Raw genomic sequence first — 18,239 nt, 5'->3', positions numbered from 1 at the left:
ACAGACTTCTAATTCTTTACTAATTGTAGTGAAAGCCATTTCAAATATAACCTACTGAATTCATGAACCCAAATGGATCTAGGAGCAAGTGAACCTGCACCAAGGACTGAAATATCAAACTTAATTCTTAATCATGGCTCATCATTAAGAATGAAGTCCCATAACTTATTAGAGTTAATTCTGCGAGAACCTGGGTTTTCTCCTACATTCTGTTCAGGTCCAAACAGATGCAAGTCAACTGTTAAATACAAAGGGTTGTTGATGTGGGGTCTTTGATCTGTTATCTGAAGCAACTTGTAGCCAAAGGATACAGTCATGTGAAAAAATTAGGACACCCATGCTGAAGTTGACTAAAAAGAGGAATAAAAAAATCATCTTTTGGAAATTGATCTTAATGCCTTAATTAAAAAAATGAGGAAAAATCCAACCTTTAAGGACACCAATTTGGAATTAAAATAGTCCCACATCATCACATACCCTTCACCATACCTAGAGACTGGCATGGGGTACTTTCCATAAAATCATCTCTCAATGCAAATCAAACCAGCTATTAGGTTAACTGAAATAAAACCATGCCAATCTCTAGGTATGGTGAAGGCTATGTGATGATGTGGGGCTATTTTAATTCCAAAGGCCAAGGGAACTTTATCAGGATGCATAGTATCCTGGATCCATGAAATAACTGGCCTTTAAAAATAAAAATCTGCCTGCCTCTATGGGATTTTAACATAGGGGTGTACTTACTTATGCCCCTGTATTTTAAGGAAGAACATTTATTTATTTACGATACATTATTCATTCACAAAGAAAATTGGTGTCCTTAAAGGTTGGATTTTTCCTCATTTTTTAAATTAAGGCATTAAGATCAATTTCCAAAAGATGATTTTTTTATTCCTCTTTTTAGTTTAGCATGGGTGTCCTAATTTTTTCACATGACTGTATGTAAAAGTAGTGAACCACGCTGGGCTGGCTAACACCACAGTGCATGTACAAACAGAGCCAAATCAAATCTCCCCCAACCAAAGCCCCATTTAAGCCAATAATTAGTGATGCTTTGATTGCTTAACTAAAAACGCAGTGTGTCTTGTTGGCTCCAGATGTGCTCAATCAGAACCTAAATTTGCATTGTAAACAGACTGAAAATCTATGCCAATGCATCAGAATTGGATGTGAAGCAGTAACAGTTAGGGTTGGGGTTGAGCATATACCGTATAAAGTATGGACTTAGTCTCCGTGACCTCACCCATGTTTCTGAAGAGCCAAAATTGAAGCATAGTGTGGGCGGCTTCGGGTGGCTCTGGTCGTCACCATCTTGGCAGTGCCTGGCGTTCAAAAATGGGCAAAGAGGTGGAACGTGGGTGGAGCTGAGGCGAATGAAGCCTCCAGTCTGCTCGCCTCCTGTGATGGCAGCCCACCTGTCACTCAAAGCGGAATGCTGTAAACATGTTTAATTCGGCTGTAAAGTTGGCCATTTTAACATGGGGGTCTATAGGGAATAGTCCCTTTCCGACCGGAGGGATATTTGCAGTTCTTAGAACATAACGTTCCTAGAACCCTTCTTTTCTTGCGTTCCAACTGGACCAATTTGGGGACTATTAAGTTCCTCTGACTACAGTTCCTGTAACTCTTTCAGCTCCTACTTCAGGGAATGGTCTTTCCCTTTTCCCTTTTCCACATGTTTTTAATATTGTATTGACTTCACTGTTTAGCATGCTTTCTACTTTTGTAAACAGGTCTTAAGTTTATCTTTGCACTCTAAAGTTTGCTGTGTTGTGTTTTACTTTGATATCAATAAAATATTTAATAGAAAAGTGGGTTACTACAGTTATTTGTACATGCACACATGAAGGTAGGCCTACCTGCTTGATTAAAAAGAGCAACAGCAGGTTAAATGGCTGTGGTATCATAACAAAATATTGTGCTGGTTAGATGGCTTGTCTTTTGTGTTCACACAGCCATCTAATCACACCTGTTGTGATATTTTTGTGTTATCATCACAAAAGGTCTACAATTGCATTCAGACAACATTGTCTGAACTCCCTTACCCCTCCTACCAGTTCCTAGGGCCACTTGGCCAGTGTGAATGCAAATGGAAAAACCAGTTTTGGGGGAGAGTAGTTAGTAGAACTGTTTAGAAGTGGACTGTTCCTATAACTACGTTCCTGTAACTACTTGGTCAGAAAGAGGCTATTGACTCTCTTTTGGAGCCAGCCTCAATTCCGCATTGGCTTTATTTTTCAGCACTGGCGGTAGATGTTGGGGAGTCATTGAGTTATTGGAGGAACAAATGTCCCCAAAGAACTCTCATTCTCATATAATGAGGATGAGATGCTATTTTGCAACTAATACAGTTTCTAAATGAAAATCTCACCTAGTGCACTTTTTAAAAAAAAGTCATCACAATCACTTTATTACAATATATCTAACAGAATTAAGAAATCTGAAGGTTCTACATGCTGCCAAACCCACTGAGAAAGTTCTGCCTTCTCTGCAGATCTGCACATCTATAAGCCACTATTAGTTACTTTTAGCTCATTTTATCCTAAGGCAGCCATTTCCAGCAAACAAGCTTAGACAAGTCGGGTATACACTACCTGTCAAGCATGAAAAATCAAAGACACAAAAAAACAAGCAGCTGAATGAAACATCATCTATCAAGCTAAAGATAACAATACTTTTTAAGGAGTTGGTGAATTTAAAGAGAGCTAGATGGCTGCTGAATATGGACTTACATTCTAATTTTTTCCCCAGAGCTTGAAGTTGAGTTACAACAAGCTCACATCGGTGAACCCTGGTCTGTTGGAGGGCCTTGTTGGTTTGATCCGTCTCCATCTGGACCACAACCTCATTGACTTTATAGAGCCATACTCCTTCTCTGGCCTGACCTCCCTAAAACTCCTGCAGCTGGAGGGGAACCTGCTCAAAGAGATCCACCCTCATACCTTCATAACGGTGTCACTGCTAGGAAGCTTTTGGACCTCTGGACTCAAGTAAGTACCTTTTGGAAATGATAGTATATTTGTTCCGCTGTCTTCTGCATGGTGCATGCAAGGATAGGCGTCATCCCAGTTTCACCCCGCAGACCAATAGGTGAAGGAACTGATATCATGTTTTTGTCTCAGACACTTACACCTGTCAGACAATCTGTTGGAGCAGCTTCCTGCTGTAGCACTGAAGACAGCTCCCAGGCTTGAGCTCCTCTCTCTGCATGGTAACCCCTGGACCTGTGACTGTCAGCTCCACTGGTTAATAGAATGGAGCTCCACACATGAAGGTAAGGACGCATATGTAATTACTCCAATCATATTTTCTCACATTAAAACACTATTCCCTACTTATTCACTTCTTTGGCACCAAAAACTTTCATCTAAACCGGATGACAAACGACTAAACAATTATGTTAAAGGACAGTTCCGGCGCAAAATTAACATAGGGGTTAATAACATATGTGTACCGAGTCGACCGTTCTCTGGGACATGTTTTCATGCTAATCGAATGTGTCTCTAGCTTGAAACAAGCTAGCGCAAACCGCTGATTAGCTTATAAAGCTAGTTGTTGGGGCAGAGGGTAAAGTAAAAAGAAATCTCTATTTCTACACCACTAACAAGGCTCAAAATAGCACCACACTTCAACGGTAGCATAATGAGTCAAACGACAAACGCCGTGCAACCAGTAACCAATAACATAGCTCAAGCACGGCGTTCGTCGTTCGACTGGTCATGACTGTTTTCCCAAGATGGCGCCTGCTTGTATTGTCTGTACACTGACAAAGTTCTCAATGCTTCGGTTTACATGTAGGGACCCTGATTATGCTACCGTGGAAGTGTGGTGCTATTTTGAGCCTCGTTAGTGGTGTAGAAATAGCGATTTACCCTCTGCCCCGACGACTAGCTTTATAAGCTAATCAGCGGTTAGCGGTATTGTTTCAAGCTAGAGACACATTCAGTTAGCATGAAAACATATCTCAGAGAACGGTCGACTCGGTACACATATGTTATTAACCCCTAGGTTCACTTTGCGCCGGAATTGTCCTTTAAGGTTCGTAGGGGTGGTGAAAAATTTGGAGCTGCATTAATTGATTTGTTGGCTTCCTTGGCGAAAGAGAACAAGCTTAAAACATAACATTGTTTCCAACAACTCCTGAGTGAAACTGGGTCTTTAGCTGTTAAATGCTCCACTTGAAACTTGTTATCAAACCGTTACTTATACTTCACACATCCAGCACTTACAGAGCAACATTATCATTCATTCAGAGTTGTTTCTGACCAACAGCAAATATTCACTCTCTTTTAACTCTGTTTTTGGTCTTGACCAACTCCTGAAGGAAATATCTGGCTTTTTAGCTTCTAAACGCTGCACTATTTTCACCAGCTAGTCTCTATCTGTGTCTGCGTTCTGTTTAGTGCTTAATGGGTAGTGTGGTTTTAGAGCTGTTTGACTCGAAACAGCTGCCTGCTACAGCTAAAAAAAAGTCATTAGAGTGGTGAGAGTGAACCAAAACAGTAAAGCTGTGGCTAAACAATGAGCTGAAACCAGTGTTAATTTTGACAGCAAATTCTGAGTCTTAGTCTTAGTCTTTTGAATAACACACCATTTAGTTTTAGTCTTATTTTAGTCATCTGAAATCTTTTAGTCTTAGTCTAGTTTTAGTCGACTAAATATTAGCAGATTTTAGTCGAGTAAATCTACAGTGGATTTAGTTGACTAAATGTTTCTCCAGAATTTTTGGTCATTGGAAGTATCCATCAGTCTGTTATGGAATGGTATTAAGGTTTAAATATGCAATACAGACACAGATTTAACGGTTGGTCCTAGACCTAGCTCTGACATTTCTGTTGTTCATGAGACATGTAATTGCCCTCGGACCGGGTGCACTGCAAAACGTTAGCGCGTTTCTAACGAGCGAAGTCAACTGAAATCAGCCAAAGCTGTGTAACTAAGACTGTGCAACTAAACACAACTAAGTATAATGTAAACAACCTTACTCTTGTGAAAATGTCCTCGAAACTGTGCAAAGTTCTGCAAACTCGTCCTCCTGTGTAACTGCTGCTGCTTTTGTTTGGCTGTTGAGCCTGCATTTGCCACTGCTTTTTAAAATGGCTCTGCTGCTTCCGCATAAATCAACCTACCCTCAAAGATTCGCTCTGATTGGATTTCTTCCCAACTTGTCCCACAAAAAAGAGTGGTTCTGATTGGATCTCTTCTCCATTCGTCCCTCCCTAACATTTTCGTCTCATTTTTATTTGTTGACTAAAGTGTCTGTTATATTTCGTCACAGTCTTCGTCATCATATCTGATTTTTTATTTAGTTTTTATTTAGTGTTCGTCCGTGAAAAAGGTTCGTTGACGAATATTTTTCGTCATAGTCTTCGTCAATGAAATTAACACTGGCTGAAACGCACTAAAAAGTTTAGTCAAGTCGAGGGGGAGCTGCTGATTCAGGTAACAATTCTCTGTCTGTTCATTACTACGAGCGACCCCTTCCACATCGTTTTCTCATGGCATTTGACACATTGCTATTATTTTGAGAGAGAGAGAGAGAGAGAGAGAGAGAGAGAGAGAGAGAGAGACCGCTGCAAAGGACTACATGGGGCGCACGCTCTACTGGGTGAGCTAGAGGCCGCCCCGACACATTGCTATTATTAAGAATAAAAAAAATATAGCCACTTTAAGGAACAATATCTATCACAATATAAATGGAGAATGTAGATCAAGACACTGAGCCCCATGACTGATTAGCTCCTGCCAAGGCAAAAACGTATAAATATTAACCTTTAAATTAACAAATTGTAAATTAGTCACCTTAGTGCAAGACAAACAACTCAATAGCTGGTTGTGACTTATTTCTACATTATTAATATATGCACAGAAAGAAAAATGTCTCTGGGCTTCAGACGTGTGTTTTTGACCAGAAACAGAGCATAGTGCTGGCAGAAAATGTCGCAGGCCTGCCATCCAGCTTCTGCACGACATATGAAGGACACAGCTTCTCTCAATAAATTGACTGTATTTGATCCACATTCAGTGTAGAACATCAATTAAATTATTTACAATTTTTTTATCCCTCTTTTTCAGTAAATATTTTTCATGACACATGCTTTTTCTCATTTGTCATTGCTTTGTTACGTTTAACCAGCTCCATATGCTAGCTGTTTGTATCAACACAACCGTTATTATATCACTGTTTTTGGCCTGCTTCATCTGAAAATAGGGGTCTGTGACTGCTAGAATTAGTGGATGCATGAACCTTCACTGAACTCAAACTGAAGAGATAAAATTGTATCTGCATTTTTTCAAACACCTATAATCTCAGATTCATGTTTGATTCTTCACCTTTTCCCCCTTCTTTCCCTTTGTCCCATCTTAATTCATTCCTGACTTTTTCCCTCACAAATGCCACTTCCCTCCCCCCTATTTTCCATCGTTCCTTCTCCTCCTGCCTTTTTATCTCGTCTACTCTCCCCCTCTTTCTCCCAGGCGTAATAAAGTGCAAGAAGGAACGTGGCTCCAGTGACACTTGCCCCCTGTGCTCCTCTCCTCAACCCCTGAATGGGAGCCTTTTGCTAGAACAGACTCCAGACAAGCTCACCTGTGAGCGGCCATCTCTTCGCTCCACCCTCAAACAGTGGGACAATCCTGTGTGGGCTGAATCTGAAGCAGAGCCTGACCTCCCGTACACGCGGGACTTTGAAAAGCCTTTGGGCCATCTGACTTTTGTTCTCTCTGACAGCCATGGAAACAGTGCTCACGTGGCGTGTGACGTGCGACACCCTGAAGACAGTTCACCCATGACTTGGACAAGAAATCCACATTCACCTGGGGAGTTGTCTGTCAATGTGTCACTGGTGACTGTCCTGGAGTGTGAGATTGATCGGGAGACGTTGCAGAATCTATGGCAATTGGTCGCATATTACTATGAAAGCCCTGCTATTTTGGAGAGGGGTCAGCAGAGAGGAAACGCAAGTGGAGTAACCTATCAATATGTCCAAGCCGTAAATGAAAATTCCCCATATTTCACAGAATTAAAAGGGTATTTGGTAGCAGAACCCTCGTGGCTGCTTCAACCCAGAGTCACTTTAAGGCTCAACAGACAGCAGACAACAACCAAGAAACTGGTGATGGATTTCACTACTGTAATCACCAAGCAAGTCAACAGCCATAGAGGGACGGGAGATGACAATGACCACACCATGTCTTGGGCTCTAATTCACAGAGGGACAGCCGGGCGGATTCAGACTGCTCTCGAGGGTTCAAAGGTTAACTTGGAGTGCAGTGTTGTCACTTCAGATCAGGAGGTGAAGGTAGAGTGGATGCTTCCAGATTTGTCCATTGTTGAAGATGCAACTGATAAAGTTGAAATTTCTGAAAGAGGAGAACTTGTGATTTTGAATGCCACACTGTCCGACTCAGGCCTTTACCACTGTATGGTCAGAACCATAGCCGGTGTGGACTTGGTGCCTCTGAGGCTCACCATCAAACAACTCTCACTCAGCCCCACCGCTTTCAATGGTCAGAAAATTGTAGTTGAAAAGGGACACTCCTTTACCCTCCCTTGTGAGGTGACCTCAGTCCTGCCCAGTCAAACTATGTGGTACCTACCTAAAAACCAAATTCTTCTTCCCACGCAACAGACAAGACGGACAGAAGTGATGGAAAATGGGACCTTGTTTGTAAGGAGGTTAACACAAGAAGATGCAGGGGAATATACCTGCCTGACCTCAAATCTGTATGGCGTTGACATGCTATCACACATGGTGGAAGTCACAGGAGAAAAGACTTCTGATAGGTCCAAAGTACAGACTGGGCAAGAGCGGCCGATCTTGACAATTGGCGTGGAGGAAGGAGAGGGTTCAGGGGGAGATTACCAGGAAATTATACGTCCTTTTGCTACACAGTTCCCGAAGAAGGTAGGAACACAACAAAGGAGTTCTAATGGCCTTTCAAAAAGGAAAAGAATCAAAGATTTCAAGAGAAAACCCAATAAATCTGTGAAGGAGTTAGATCCAAATCGTTGGGCAGAGATATTGGCTAAAGCTAATGCTAAACCAAGTGTTGCTCTGCCCACAGAGCAGTCATTACAGGAGCCTAGCACTGTAACCATCCAAACAAGTACTTCCAAACCTACTACTACAGCTGCTTCTACAATAGCTGCTACTGCTAACAACTTACCCCCTACTACCTCCCCTTCTGATATTCGTACAGAGCCAAAACATTTCCCCATCCACACAAAAGCTAAGACTGAAGCCTATTCTACAGAGAAGAAAGGGGATAGCTCAGAAACATCTGAAAGTCTGCCAGAGGTTTTACAACCACCGCCTACCAGAAGTACAGAACCAACCCCACGCAAGGTTGGTGGGATCGTAAAAAAAGCAGAAGCTGTCACAGGCCCCACTGCTGTTGGAACTCCTCAACCAGTCGATCAGTCAGAAAATAGGCACTCTGGAGAGGGGAGAAGGAACAACAACCTTGTTCCTGGTCAGTCAAACAGGAGAAGACCACCGTATAGACGTAGAAAACCCCCAATGAGGGCCCGACCACATGGACAGCCCTTCTACCATTCATCAAACAAGCCCCAAACAACTGTTCCCCCAACAACAACCACCACACCAACAACAACAACCACCACACCAACAACAACAACCACCACACCAACAACAACAACCACCATACCAACAACAACAATGACCACAACTACTACTACTACTACTACTACTATGATAACAACACCTGTTCCAACCACAGTGGAAAACCATGAAACCTTATCTGCGGAGTATCAGACTGAGGAAGATGAAGGCGAATACTATGAAGAATATAACTACAAGGATAGTGGTACTTTGGATGCCAAGGAAGATTTAAACGGTGAAACCCTGCATACCACTCATGATCTTGACAGTAGCCTTAGCAATTTTCCATCAGCTAGAGAAAAGGATGTAGGTAGCTCTCCACCTAATCCAAAGACGATTGTCACTCCAAAGATAGATAGTACGCCTCATCCAACTGATAGGACTGTTGAAGAGAAGGAGACAGACACTGTAAACCTAAAGCAGTCTGAGAGACAGAGGGTGAAGATAAGAACACAAACTGAAGAAAAGGGCAAGGACAATACAAATCTGGCAGGAGAGAGTGAGGTAACAACAGCAATGGAAAGGCAAGAAACAGACAACATAGACACAGAAGGCATTGAGAAAGACACAGAAAAATCTGAAAGGGAGTGGGCTACACAGAGCTACGATACGCGGGATAGCATCCGCTTAACCACACAAAATAGACCAAAATCTAACACTCAACCTTTACCAGAACAAAATGCACCAACCCAAGCACGAACTTCATCTTCCAAGATCATTACCTCACATTCAACAAGAGGCAGAACAAGAGAAGAAGTCACACAGAAAGAGCATAAAGACGTAAACAAGGCAAAAGCGAAGCCTGAGATCCACAGTTTCCCTATAATGGAGCCGGTTCACCCCTGGCTCCATCAGAACAAGGCAGGAGGGCAAACTACTACTTCCAGGATGACACAGACAAACCAAGACAGAAATACAAGAAGACAGGGGGAAGTGAATCCAGGCAGACATTCCCAACCTCCCAGAGTCCCCCCGACCTCCCACTGGACTTCACACCATCATCACCATCAATACTACCCCCTCTACCCTTCCTGGCCAGGTCAAAGGGCATTTCCTTATCCAAGGCAAGGTAAATACAGCTGCTGTGTAATGATTTCTTTTTGAAATTAGAGTGTGATGACCAAATGTGACTGATGAAAAAGTTTAAGAGATAAAGGATAAAAAACAAGATGATTTTATGGACTTGGCTTGCCAATATACTCAAAAAGGCCATATTATGTTGGCTTAATCCTGTTTGGAATGCATGGATGTATATTTGCTCTCTGGTCCTAGGTCCTGGGTCACACCCTGTGCCCACACACAGAGCCTGGCCTCTCCCCCACCCCTGGGCTCCAAGCCCGGTTGTCACCAACCGACCAGAGATCACAGCTGAAACGGTGAAGCCCACACTTACAGTTTCTGGAACAACAGGGAACTCCAAAGTTACACTCTCTAATCCCTATTTGTCACATCACCATCACCATCATCTTCAAAATCATCATGTGGATGGCAGGACCCAAACCAGAGACCAACTGTTTCTGTCAAGGCTGAGGAACAGATACAGACAGGTATGAGGACAGGTGGTTTTGCGGATGTGCAGAACGCCATCATTATAATTGTGTATCTAAATGCTCACGAAGTGTTTTAAAAACACAAAGTGAGTGAGCAACATTCCGCTTGCTTAGAAACACAATTGCTAATGATGACCATGATTATCAATCATCTCTCAGAAATGGGATTTAATTCCAGGTGAATGGGTTAAAGAGCCCCTTTTACACTCATTTCAGAATTATATTTTTACTCTTGGGGTCTACTGGAATAGGTTTACATGCTTTGATGTTCAAAAAACATTGTTTTTCATACTGCCCATTGCTGCAGCTCCTCTGCCTGAAACACAATAGGCTCGTTCAAGATGAGCTGTGCCTCGCCTGTAAAGTGAACGAGAGCAGGCGGCAGCAGCCGGGGGCGGTGACAAAAAGCCGTGTTCAAGTCGGACAGTTTCCAGCTGTTTCCAGCAGCCTTCAGGCTGAACAGGAAGTCACAGAAACATTCACATCCTGACAGGTCTTATTCCGATTTAATAAAATGTTATCAGACCCATATATCAGCTTGTACACAGTCTCCAGTTGTTTTTATGATAGAGTAGCTGTCAAAATGCTCTACATGCGATCTGTTGCTGATGTTAATAAACAATAGACTGTAGATGATCTGCAGTCTGAACGGATTGAGTCTTCTAAACTTCTAAACATCACTATCAGCCACACGACATGTGTTCTGTACAGAAAAAAAACCTTTAAATCAGACAAATAGCAGTTAAAATCCCTTCAATTCAAAAACAATAAAAGGTTTATATAAAACGTCGTCATGTTGAGTCAATTCTGAACCAATCGGCTGAGTGCCAGGCGTTTCCCAGCATGCCCTGGGTCTACCTGGGTCTTGCAGTCGGTGGAAAGAAACTGCGCTGCCTGCGTCTCAAACCTGCGTCTCAAACCTGCGGCCGCCTTGATCTCGTGAGGTTACCGTTGCCCACGTGTGCATGACGTCAGAGCAAGTTGGGATCAAGACACAAATCTAACCAGCATGCATTGGGCGGCGATCGCCGGTGATCGACTCTGCGCAGGCCTGGCTCATCTCGAACGAGCCTTCTGTCTGAACTCTTGGCCCGCCTTCCCGAAAAGCCCAGTCTGCTCTGATTGGTCAGCTGGCCCACTCTGTTGTGATTGGTCAACCAAATTCAAACAAGCCACTGGACGGGCTGTGCTTGCTCAGGCAGCACCTATGGGCAGCACATGTGAAAAACTGGGCTGGCTTTCTCAATCAGTGACATCACTGGTTGAGGAATTTCAAACAGGAGAGAAAGCTCCGTTTGGAGTGAAATGTGTTTTTTGTACTTTATACCTTCGCGTATTACATACACACAAAAATAACACACTAAAAGAAAGGAAAAATTCAAATAATCATTGTAGGGAGTCTTTCATAGTACTAATATCATTTTGATTTTTCCAGGCGCAGCTTGATCGCATTGCTCAGTTAGGGAGGATGGTGACACCCAAACCTCGCACTAGCTACCACAATCCTCCATCTCCCGTCACACCTAAACCCAACCCTCCATCTCCACATAGACCCTACATCCCCAGACCAGCAGCACCCACTGCTCTCTACACTTACACCCTGCAACCACGGAACCCTGCTAAACCTTCATCATCATCATCATCATTCTCTGGTTTCATCACGACCCCTCGTCCTCACCAGCCCACCACCCCTGGGGTTCTGCACGCAGGTCGGTGGCCTGTTGGAGGTAGATATACACACTATTGAAGAGATTGCAGTATATTTTAATACATTTGAGTCGGTGATAGTGATATTATTTGGTGTTGTTTGAATGTGTCTTTGTAGCAGGACGTATCAGCTCTCGGCGGCCCACTGCTGCTCCCCCTTTCCCATGGGTGTTGGCAGCTGGAAGTGATGGGCTGAAGCCCCGTATTACAACGGTGACCGCAGCTAGTGTGTCAGTACTGGCGGAGAGTGATGTGTTCCTGCCCTGCAAAGCAACAGGGAATCCTGAACCCAACATCGCATGGACCAAAGTCTCCACAGGTAAGAGGGACAGAGAGGTAAAAAAGAGAAAGACATGGAAGGGACAAGGACATGAAGCTAATAACAGAAAAGGAACATGTAGGAAAATCCCCAGTTGTTTTCAGCTCATTCACCTTACTGGCCCTGGGTCAGACCAGGTCCAAGTCAAGTCTCAAGTCTTTGAGCTAACGTCCACATATTTAGCATTTAGCGCTTCTTATGTTTGGGCCTTGTTGTAAGAAGTTTTTAAAGCCAAAGCTTCTGATGAATGGCACAGCAGCTACCGGTGCGTTCAAAAATGTTCGTTGTCCTCTCTCACGTGTGGCCGCGCGCAGCAGATACGTTATCTATTACGTGTAACGTAGGTAGGCTATAGGTTAAGCGGAGAGGGGAATAACTTTCAGCTCATCAGAAATTTTCCTAAAAATATAGATTGTTCTCGAGTCCGGCATCTCGAGTCCGAGTCAAGTCTGAAGTCTTTTGAGGATGAGTCTCAAGTCAAGTCTCAAGTCACTGTGTGTGTGACTTAAGTGTGACTGGATTCCGAGTCCAAACTCGAGTCCCCATCTCTGGGTCAGACCTGCCTGCCGCTGTGTCTATTTTAGTGCTGTAACTGGGCAACGCCAGAAACAGACAATTTTCAAATGTGGCAAAATCAGTCATGAGAATCATGATTTGATGAATTGAAATATCTCCCACTATTGTCTCTTTACCCTTTCTGTTCCCCTCTCAGGTGCCACCATCCCAGCCAACACCAAGCATGGTCCCCGTTTTGAAGTCTTCAAAAATGGAACTTTTGTTATCAAAAACATCCAGCTTCAGGATAGAGGCCAGTACCTCTGCACAGTCCATAACAGCTTTGGATCAGATCGCATGGTCATCACCTTAGCTGTCCAGACTGAGGCACCCAGGATCCAGCCGCCCAAGTCCACAGAGATAGCAGTCTACTTAGGGAAAGGCGTGACTCTTGACTGCTTCGCTTCGGGAAAACCACCTGCCCAAATTTCCTGGATTCTTCCGGACAGGACATTTGTACGTGAAGTCGGGACTGTTCACGCTCCCCTTTCTCCGATGTCGCTGCTTCAAAATGGAACCCTTCATATTCACTCTCTCAATTTCTCCAGCAAAGGGGACTATAAATGTATCGCAAGCAACGCAGCAGGTGCTGATACAATCACGTATCATCTCCATGTGGCAGCTCTGCCTCCAACCATCAGCGAAGAAGCAATGGATACTGTGATCATTCAGCCAGGTATAGTACAGAGCGAAGAAACGGCTGGTAAACAAAGACAATAGACTGTTTGCAATGTCAGAAATAGTAATCTAACTAATACAATCCCATTTAACCAGGCAGGAGTGTGTATGTCCACTGCTCCGTGAAGGGCGAACCAGTGCCTGCTCTGAAATGGGCGCTCCCAGCAGGGGTCCATGTTAAGCCATCACAGTTTCTTGGACGCAGGCTGTTTGTCTTCCCCAATGGGACGCTGTATGTGAAGAATGTTTCACCAGCTGATGCTGGGAGGTATGAGATTTGCATTTATTTAAGTCTGTTTTGTATGATTCAGCCTTTCTGTCTATACACTGGTCAAATGTCCAGTTGAATATTTATATATATATATATATATATATATATATATATATATATATATATATATATATATATATATATATATATAAAATATTTTAGTTGACCTACCTAGCTAAATCCAAATGTGTTCTTAATCACTTAAAGATCCCATGCCATGAAAATTTCACTTTATGAGGTTTTTTAACATTAATATGAGTTCCCCCAGCCTGCCTATGGTCCCCCAGTGGCTAGAAATGGTGATAGGTGTAAACCGAGCCCTGGGTATCCTGCTCTGCCTTTGAGAAAATGAAAGCTCAGATGGGTCAATCTGGAATCTTCCCTTTATGATGTCATAAGGGGAAAGGTTACCTCCCCTTTCTCTGCTTTGCCCGCCCAGAGAATTTGGCCCGCCCATGAGAAAGAGAGAGACATCATGGCTTGCAAACAAGCGAAGCATGGCAGTTGGTCAAGGCCACACCCCCACCCTCCATCTTGCCCCCCCTCCCCCCCCCCTCTCTCCTCCTCAATAGCATTTAAAGCTACAGACACAGAAATGGCACATCCTAAGGAAAGCTCATTGTGGAACTGGCTCTAGTGGCTGTAATTCTGCACCAAGGCTGAATTTCGGGAAAGAGACTTCAGATCCAGTATTAGGGGACCACTAAGGTCTATATAAAAGAGACTTCAGATACAGTATTAGGGGACCACTAAGGTCTATATAAAAGAGACTTCAGATACAGTATTAGGGGACCACTAAGGTCTATATAAAAGAGACTTCAGATACAGTATTAGGGGACCACTAAGGCCTATATAAAAGAGACTTCAGATACAGTATTAGGGGACCACTAAGGCCTATTAAAAAGAGACTTCAGATACAGTATTAGGGGACCACTAAGGTCTATATAAAAGAGAATTCAGATACAGTATTAGGGGACCACTAAGGCCTATATAAAAGCATTCAAAAAGTAGCATGTCATAGGAACTTTAGATAATCCTCTCAATTTAGGTTTGATTTCCCTTTGAAGCTTTATGGGTGAGAGTTAGTCCAATTCTTTGGTTTTTGACATAATACTTGCAAAACTAATGGCATTTCCATCAGCCTCAGAAAACTGCATACTTGTAATTGGGACCTACCAAATGTACATTTTCAACTTCTGACTTTGAATGGCATGCAGCAATAGCTAAGGACAGTGGAGGTGTTGTTAACTGCATTTAAAGTCAGAAGTTGTGTACCTTCCTTATCTGGCCGTTTAAAATAGTTTTCTCTGACTGCTGATCTGAGCTCTTAAGCTACTGTCGATCCTTCCACAGGTACGAGTGTTTGGCCATTAATACTGTGGGCATTGCCAAAAGAACTGTTCAGCTGGAAGTGAGGGAAGATTCCCCCTCCTTCCCCCGCCAGCCTCCTCCCCCTCTTCCCATCCCTCCAACCCACCACCATGGTGTGCCATCCCGACAGCACTCTGTCTCAGCTATGTACGGGTCCGCTGTCTACCTCCACTGTCCAGAGTCTACCGGATCCACAAGAGGGACCATCTGGCAGCTACCCTCCAAGACCATCATGGAACATCGATACAGGTAACTTACTTTTTTTTAAATGTAGGAATCAGTACAATACTGGCCATTTTATAAATACATTAAAAGGTTTTAATTCCCGTTAAACTTCACTGAGTGCTTTAATCTCAACCTCATTTCTCTCCCCAGTCCAGAGAGACCAATTAAAGTTTTCTATAATGGGACTCTGAGGATTCTTCAGCTAACAGAGCTAGATGGTGGAAATTATGTGTGTGTCTTTCAGCGGCCAAATGGGGAGGACATGGAGCTTTTCCAGGTATGAACAGGACAGAAAAGGACTTCAGGCAGGATCCTTTCGCTGCCAACTCTTTTCTATTAGTCTTCCTTTCATTTCTGGCTAAGGACACTTTTTGTTCATTAAGAATCCCTGCCTAGTTAATAAGTGTCAAAGTCTCTGTTTTAAAGACGTCTAACATGTCTTTATGCCTAAGTTTAAGAATCAAAGATGTGGTCTGTCCTCACAGTCAAGAAAAGGGTTTACATTTTTGTGTGTATGGGGTTGCAAAAGCTGTAGCAGCAGATCTCTGTATTTTCCAAGCTTTCACTAAAACTTTTTTTTAATGTATTTGCTCCTATTTCTTTACGTATTTGCGTTAGGTGGAGGTGGTAATGACCCCTCCCAGAATCGAACATGTGAGGACTGCACAGACCAGGGTCACCTTTGGAGAAAACTTCCAGGTAGGTTTGGGGCACTAGCTCAAAGTTGATTTAAAGTAGGATAGGCTGGGTCAGACATTGTGGGCACCTTTTCACATTACCTGTTTTTTTCTAGTATATTGTATTTATTTTTCTATATGATTTTATACGTACAAATACATTTTACGTTATAATAAGACATTAGGGTCTGATTTCCCTAGAGCATCTTAAAGCAGTATTAACTGCTTTTTTTGGCCACTTGGGGGCAGTAAACACAACATTAACTCATTAACGCCTTATAAAGTTAGTATGGCAAAAGTATTAGCAAACAGGTGCCTATAACACATCCAGCAGATAGAACATTATCATCCATTTGGAGTTTCTGTCCACCTATGAACGTAAGTTTAATATTCACCCCCCTTTTATAATAATAATAAAAAAATAATAATCGCTGAACGTTATAATTTAAAAAACACACCTAACCAATAACATCTTTACTCAGAAATGGGCCTAGATTCATCCTTACACTTATTTTTCTCCCTCATCCAGTTATCCTCCTATGTTTGTTTCCTTATTTAGGTGGACTGTGTTGCAACAGGCCTCCCTGATCCAGAAGTTACCTGGAGTCTCCCAGATGGAACTTTAATCAACAACGCCCTGCAATCGGACGACAGTGGCCTTCGCAACCGCCGCTATGTTATTTTTGGCAATGGAACTTTACTTCTCCAGCAAATGGGCAAACGAGACGAGGGCGACTACACCTGTTATGCCAAGAACAAACTGGGCAAGGACGAAAGAAAAGTGAGCGTCAAAGTGGGACCGAATGCTCCAAAGATTAGATTAAAATCCCAATCACTGGTTACAGTAAAGTTAGGAGGATCAGCTAAATTGAGTTGTCAGGCAACAGGTGAACCTACACCAAGGATTATGTGGATCTCACCAAGAAACGATGTGATATCAGTGTCATCTGACAAATTTCAGATCATGGACGATGGGACGTTAGTGGTGAAAAAAGTAATACTGGCTGACGAAGGGAAATATGCATGTGTGGCACGAAATTCTGCTGGTGACGATGTTAAAAACATGAAACTTGAAGCTGAACTCCAGGAACCCTTTATCAATGGCATGAAAGGGATGAGCACCACAAGGGTTATGGCTGTTTCCTACCAAACAGCGCTCCTGGATTGCAAAGTGGAAGGAAAACCTGAACCAAGAGTCTGGTGGGTTACTCCTTATGGCCACTCGCTCCCAACACCCTACCTGGGCGGTCGCTTCCAAGTCCACCGGAACGGTAGCTTGGAGCTGAGAGGGGTGAGGAAAACCGATGAAGGGAGGTACAAGTGTCTGGCTAAAAACAACCTGGGTGAATCCTCACTTTTGGTTGAATTAGACGTGGCATCAATAGCCGAGAAACCAAGTTTTGCCGTTCCCAATATTGAAATCTTACCAATAAAGCAAGACGGTGAGGCAATAATCCTGGAGTGCCCCGCTCGTGGCAAGCCAAACCCAGAGTTTACATGGGTTCTACCCAACGGGACGATGCTGACGCCTGGTGTTAGACTCCAACGCTTCACGCATCATCTGGGTAACGGAAATCTACAGATCTCTCAACCAGTTGCAAGTGATAAGGGAGTGTACCGATGCCTAGCAAAAAATGTGGCAGGACAAGCAGAGAAACGTTATGCGCTGGAGGCGGGCAGAAAGCCACTGATCAGAGGATCTACAGGTATGTTTTTTATCTCAAATTAATGAAGCAGAAGTCTTCCTAGTTTCGTCAATAAAGAGTCTAAAGGCAATAGTTTGCTCTGTCCCAAATCAGTGGAAGGGTTGGTAAACTTTTTCCCTTGGTTCGGTTTCTTCTCACAGAGAAAAACATTCAAATAAAACAAAACGCATCACTAAAAGTCAGGTGAGAACATTCACTCCGCTCAATGATTCAATGTGTTTTGGGCCAGAGTGAGAAGGTCCTAAAAAGGTCCGGTTGAAGGCCCTATCTTCCCAAATATCGATAACAACCAACCGCTCCAGAATTATTTTGTGACTGGACCAAGACCACTTCCTCTAAAAGTTCTTGGAGCTCTTGTTTTGGTCCACACCCAAGAAAGATTTCTGTATTCAGATCTGCCCAAACTAATCGTACCAAGGGGGAAACCAAACTACAGTCTAATTTAACCCGACTAAATGCAGGTTTGAAAATATATGAAGAATCAATGGGAGATCTGGCCATATTGCTTTACTTGTATTGTATTTTTTGTTGTATCAATCATTTTTGCAGGAAATTT

The 18,239-nt window shown here is 43.1% G+C and overlaps 1 protein-coding gene across 2 annotated transcripts in view; it reads left to right on the top strand.

Moving 5' to 3' along the window:
* si:ch211-159i8.4 (matrix-remodeling-associated protein 5) overlaps nt 1-18,239 on the top strand; it is a 34,929-nt gene that overhangs the window by 15,811 nt on the left and 879 nt on the right. Inside the window, exons 5-16 of one of the 2 annotated variants that reach the window (XM_036005830.1) lie at nt 2,752-2,990; nt 3,123-3,274; nt 6,478-9,693; nt 9,897-10,171; nt 11,610-11,901; nt 12,003-12,200; nt 12,913-13,431; nt 13,530-13,701; nt 15,058-15,324; nt 15,451-15,577; nt 15,919-15,999; nt 16,537-17,683. In XM_036005830.1, the coding sequence (XP_035861723.1) occupies nt 2,752-2,990; nt 3,123-3,274; nt 6,478-9,693; nt 9,897-10,171; nt 11,610-11,901; nt 12,003-12,200; nt 12,913-13,431; nt 13,530-13,701; nt 15,058-15,324; nt 15,451-15,577; nt 15,919-15,999; nt 16,537-17,683 (6,685 nt within the window). Of the gene's footprint in view, nt 1-2,751; nt 2,991-3,122; nt 3,275-6,477; nt 9,694-9,896; nt 10,172-11,609; nt 11,902-11,999; nt 12,201-12,912; nt 13,432-13,529; nt 13,702-15,057; nt 15,325-15,450; nt 15,578-15,918; nt 16,000-16,536; nt 17,684-18,239 lie in introns of both variants that reach the window. The other variant, XM_031280198.2, reaches the window with a different exon arrangement.

Source organism: Sander lucioperca, chromosome 1, assembly GCF_008315115.2.
Source record: "Sander lucioperca isolate FBNREF2018 chromosome 1, SLUC_FBN_1.2, whole genome shotgun sequence".
In the NCBI taxonomy this organism is placed as follows: Eukaryota; Metazoa; Chordata; class Actinopteri; order Perciformes; family Percidae; genus Sander; species Sander lucioperca.
This window is presented reverse-complemented; position numbering and strand designations above follow the sequence as displayed.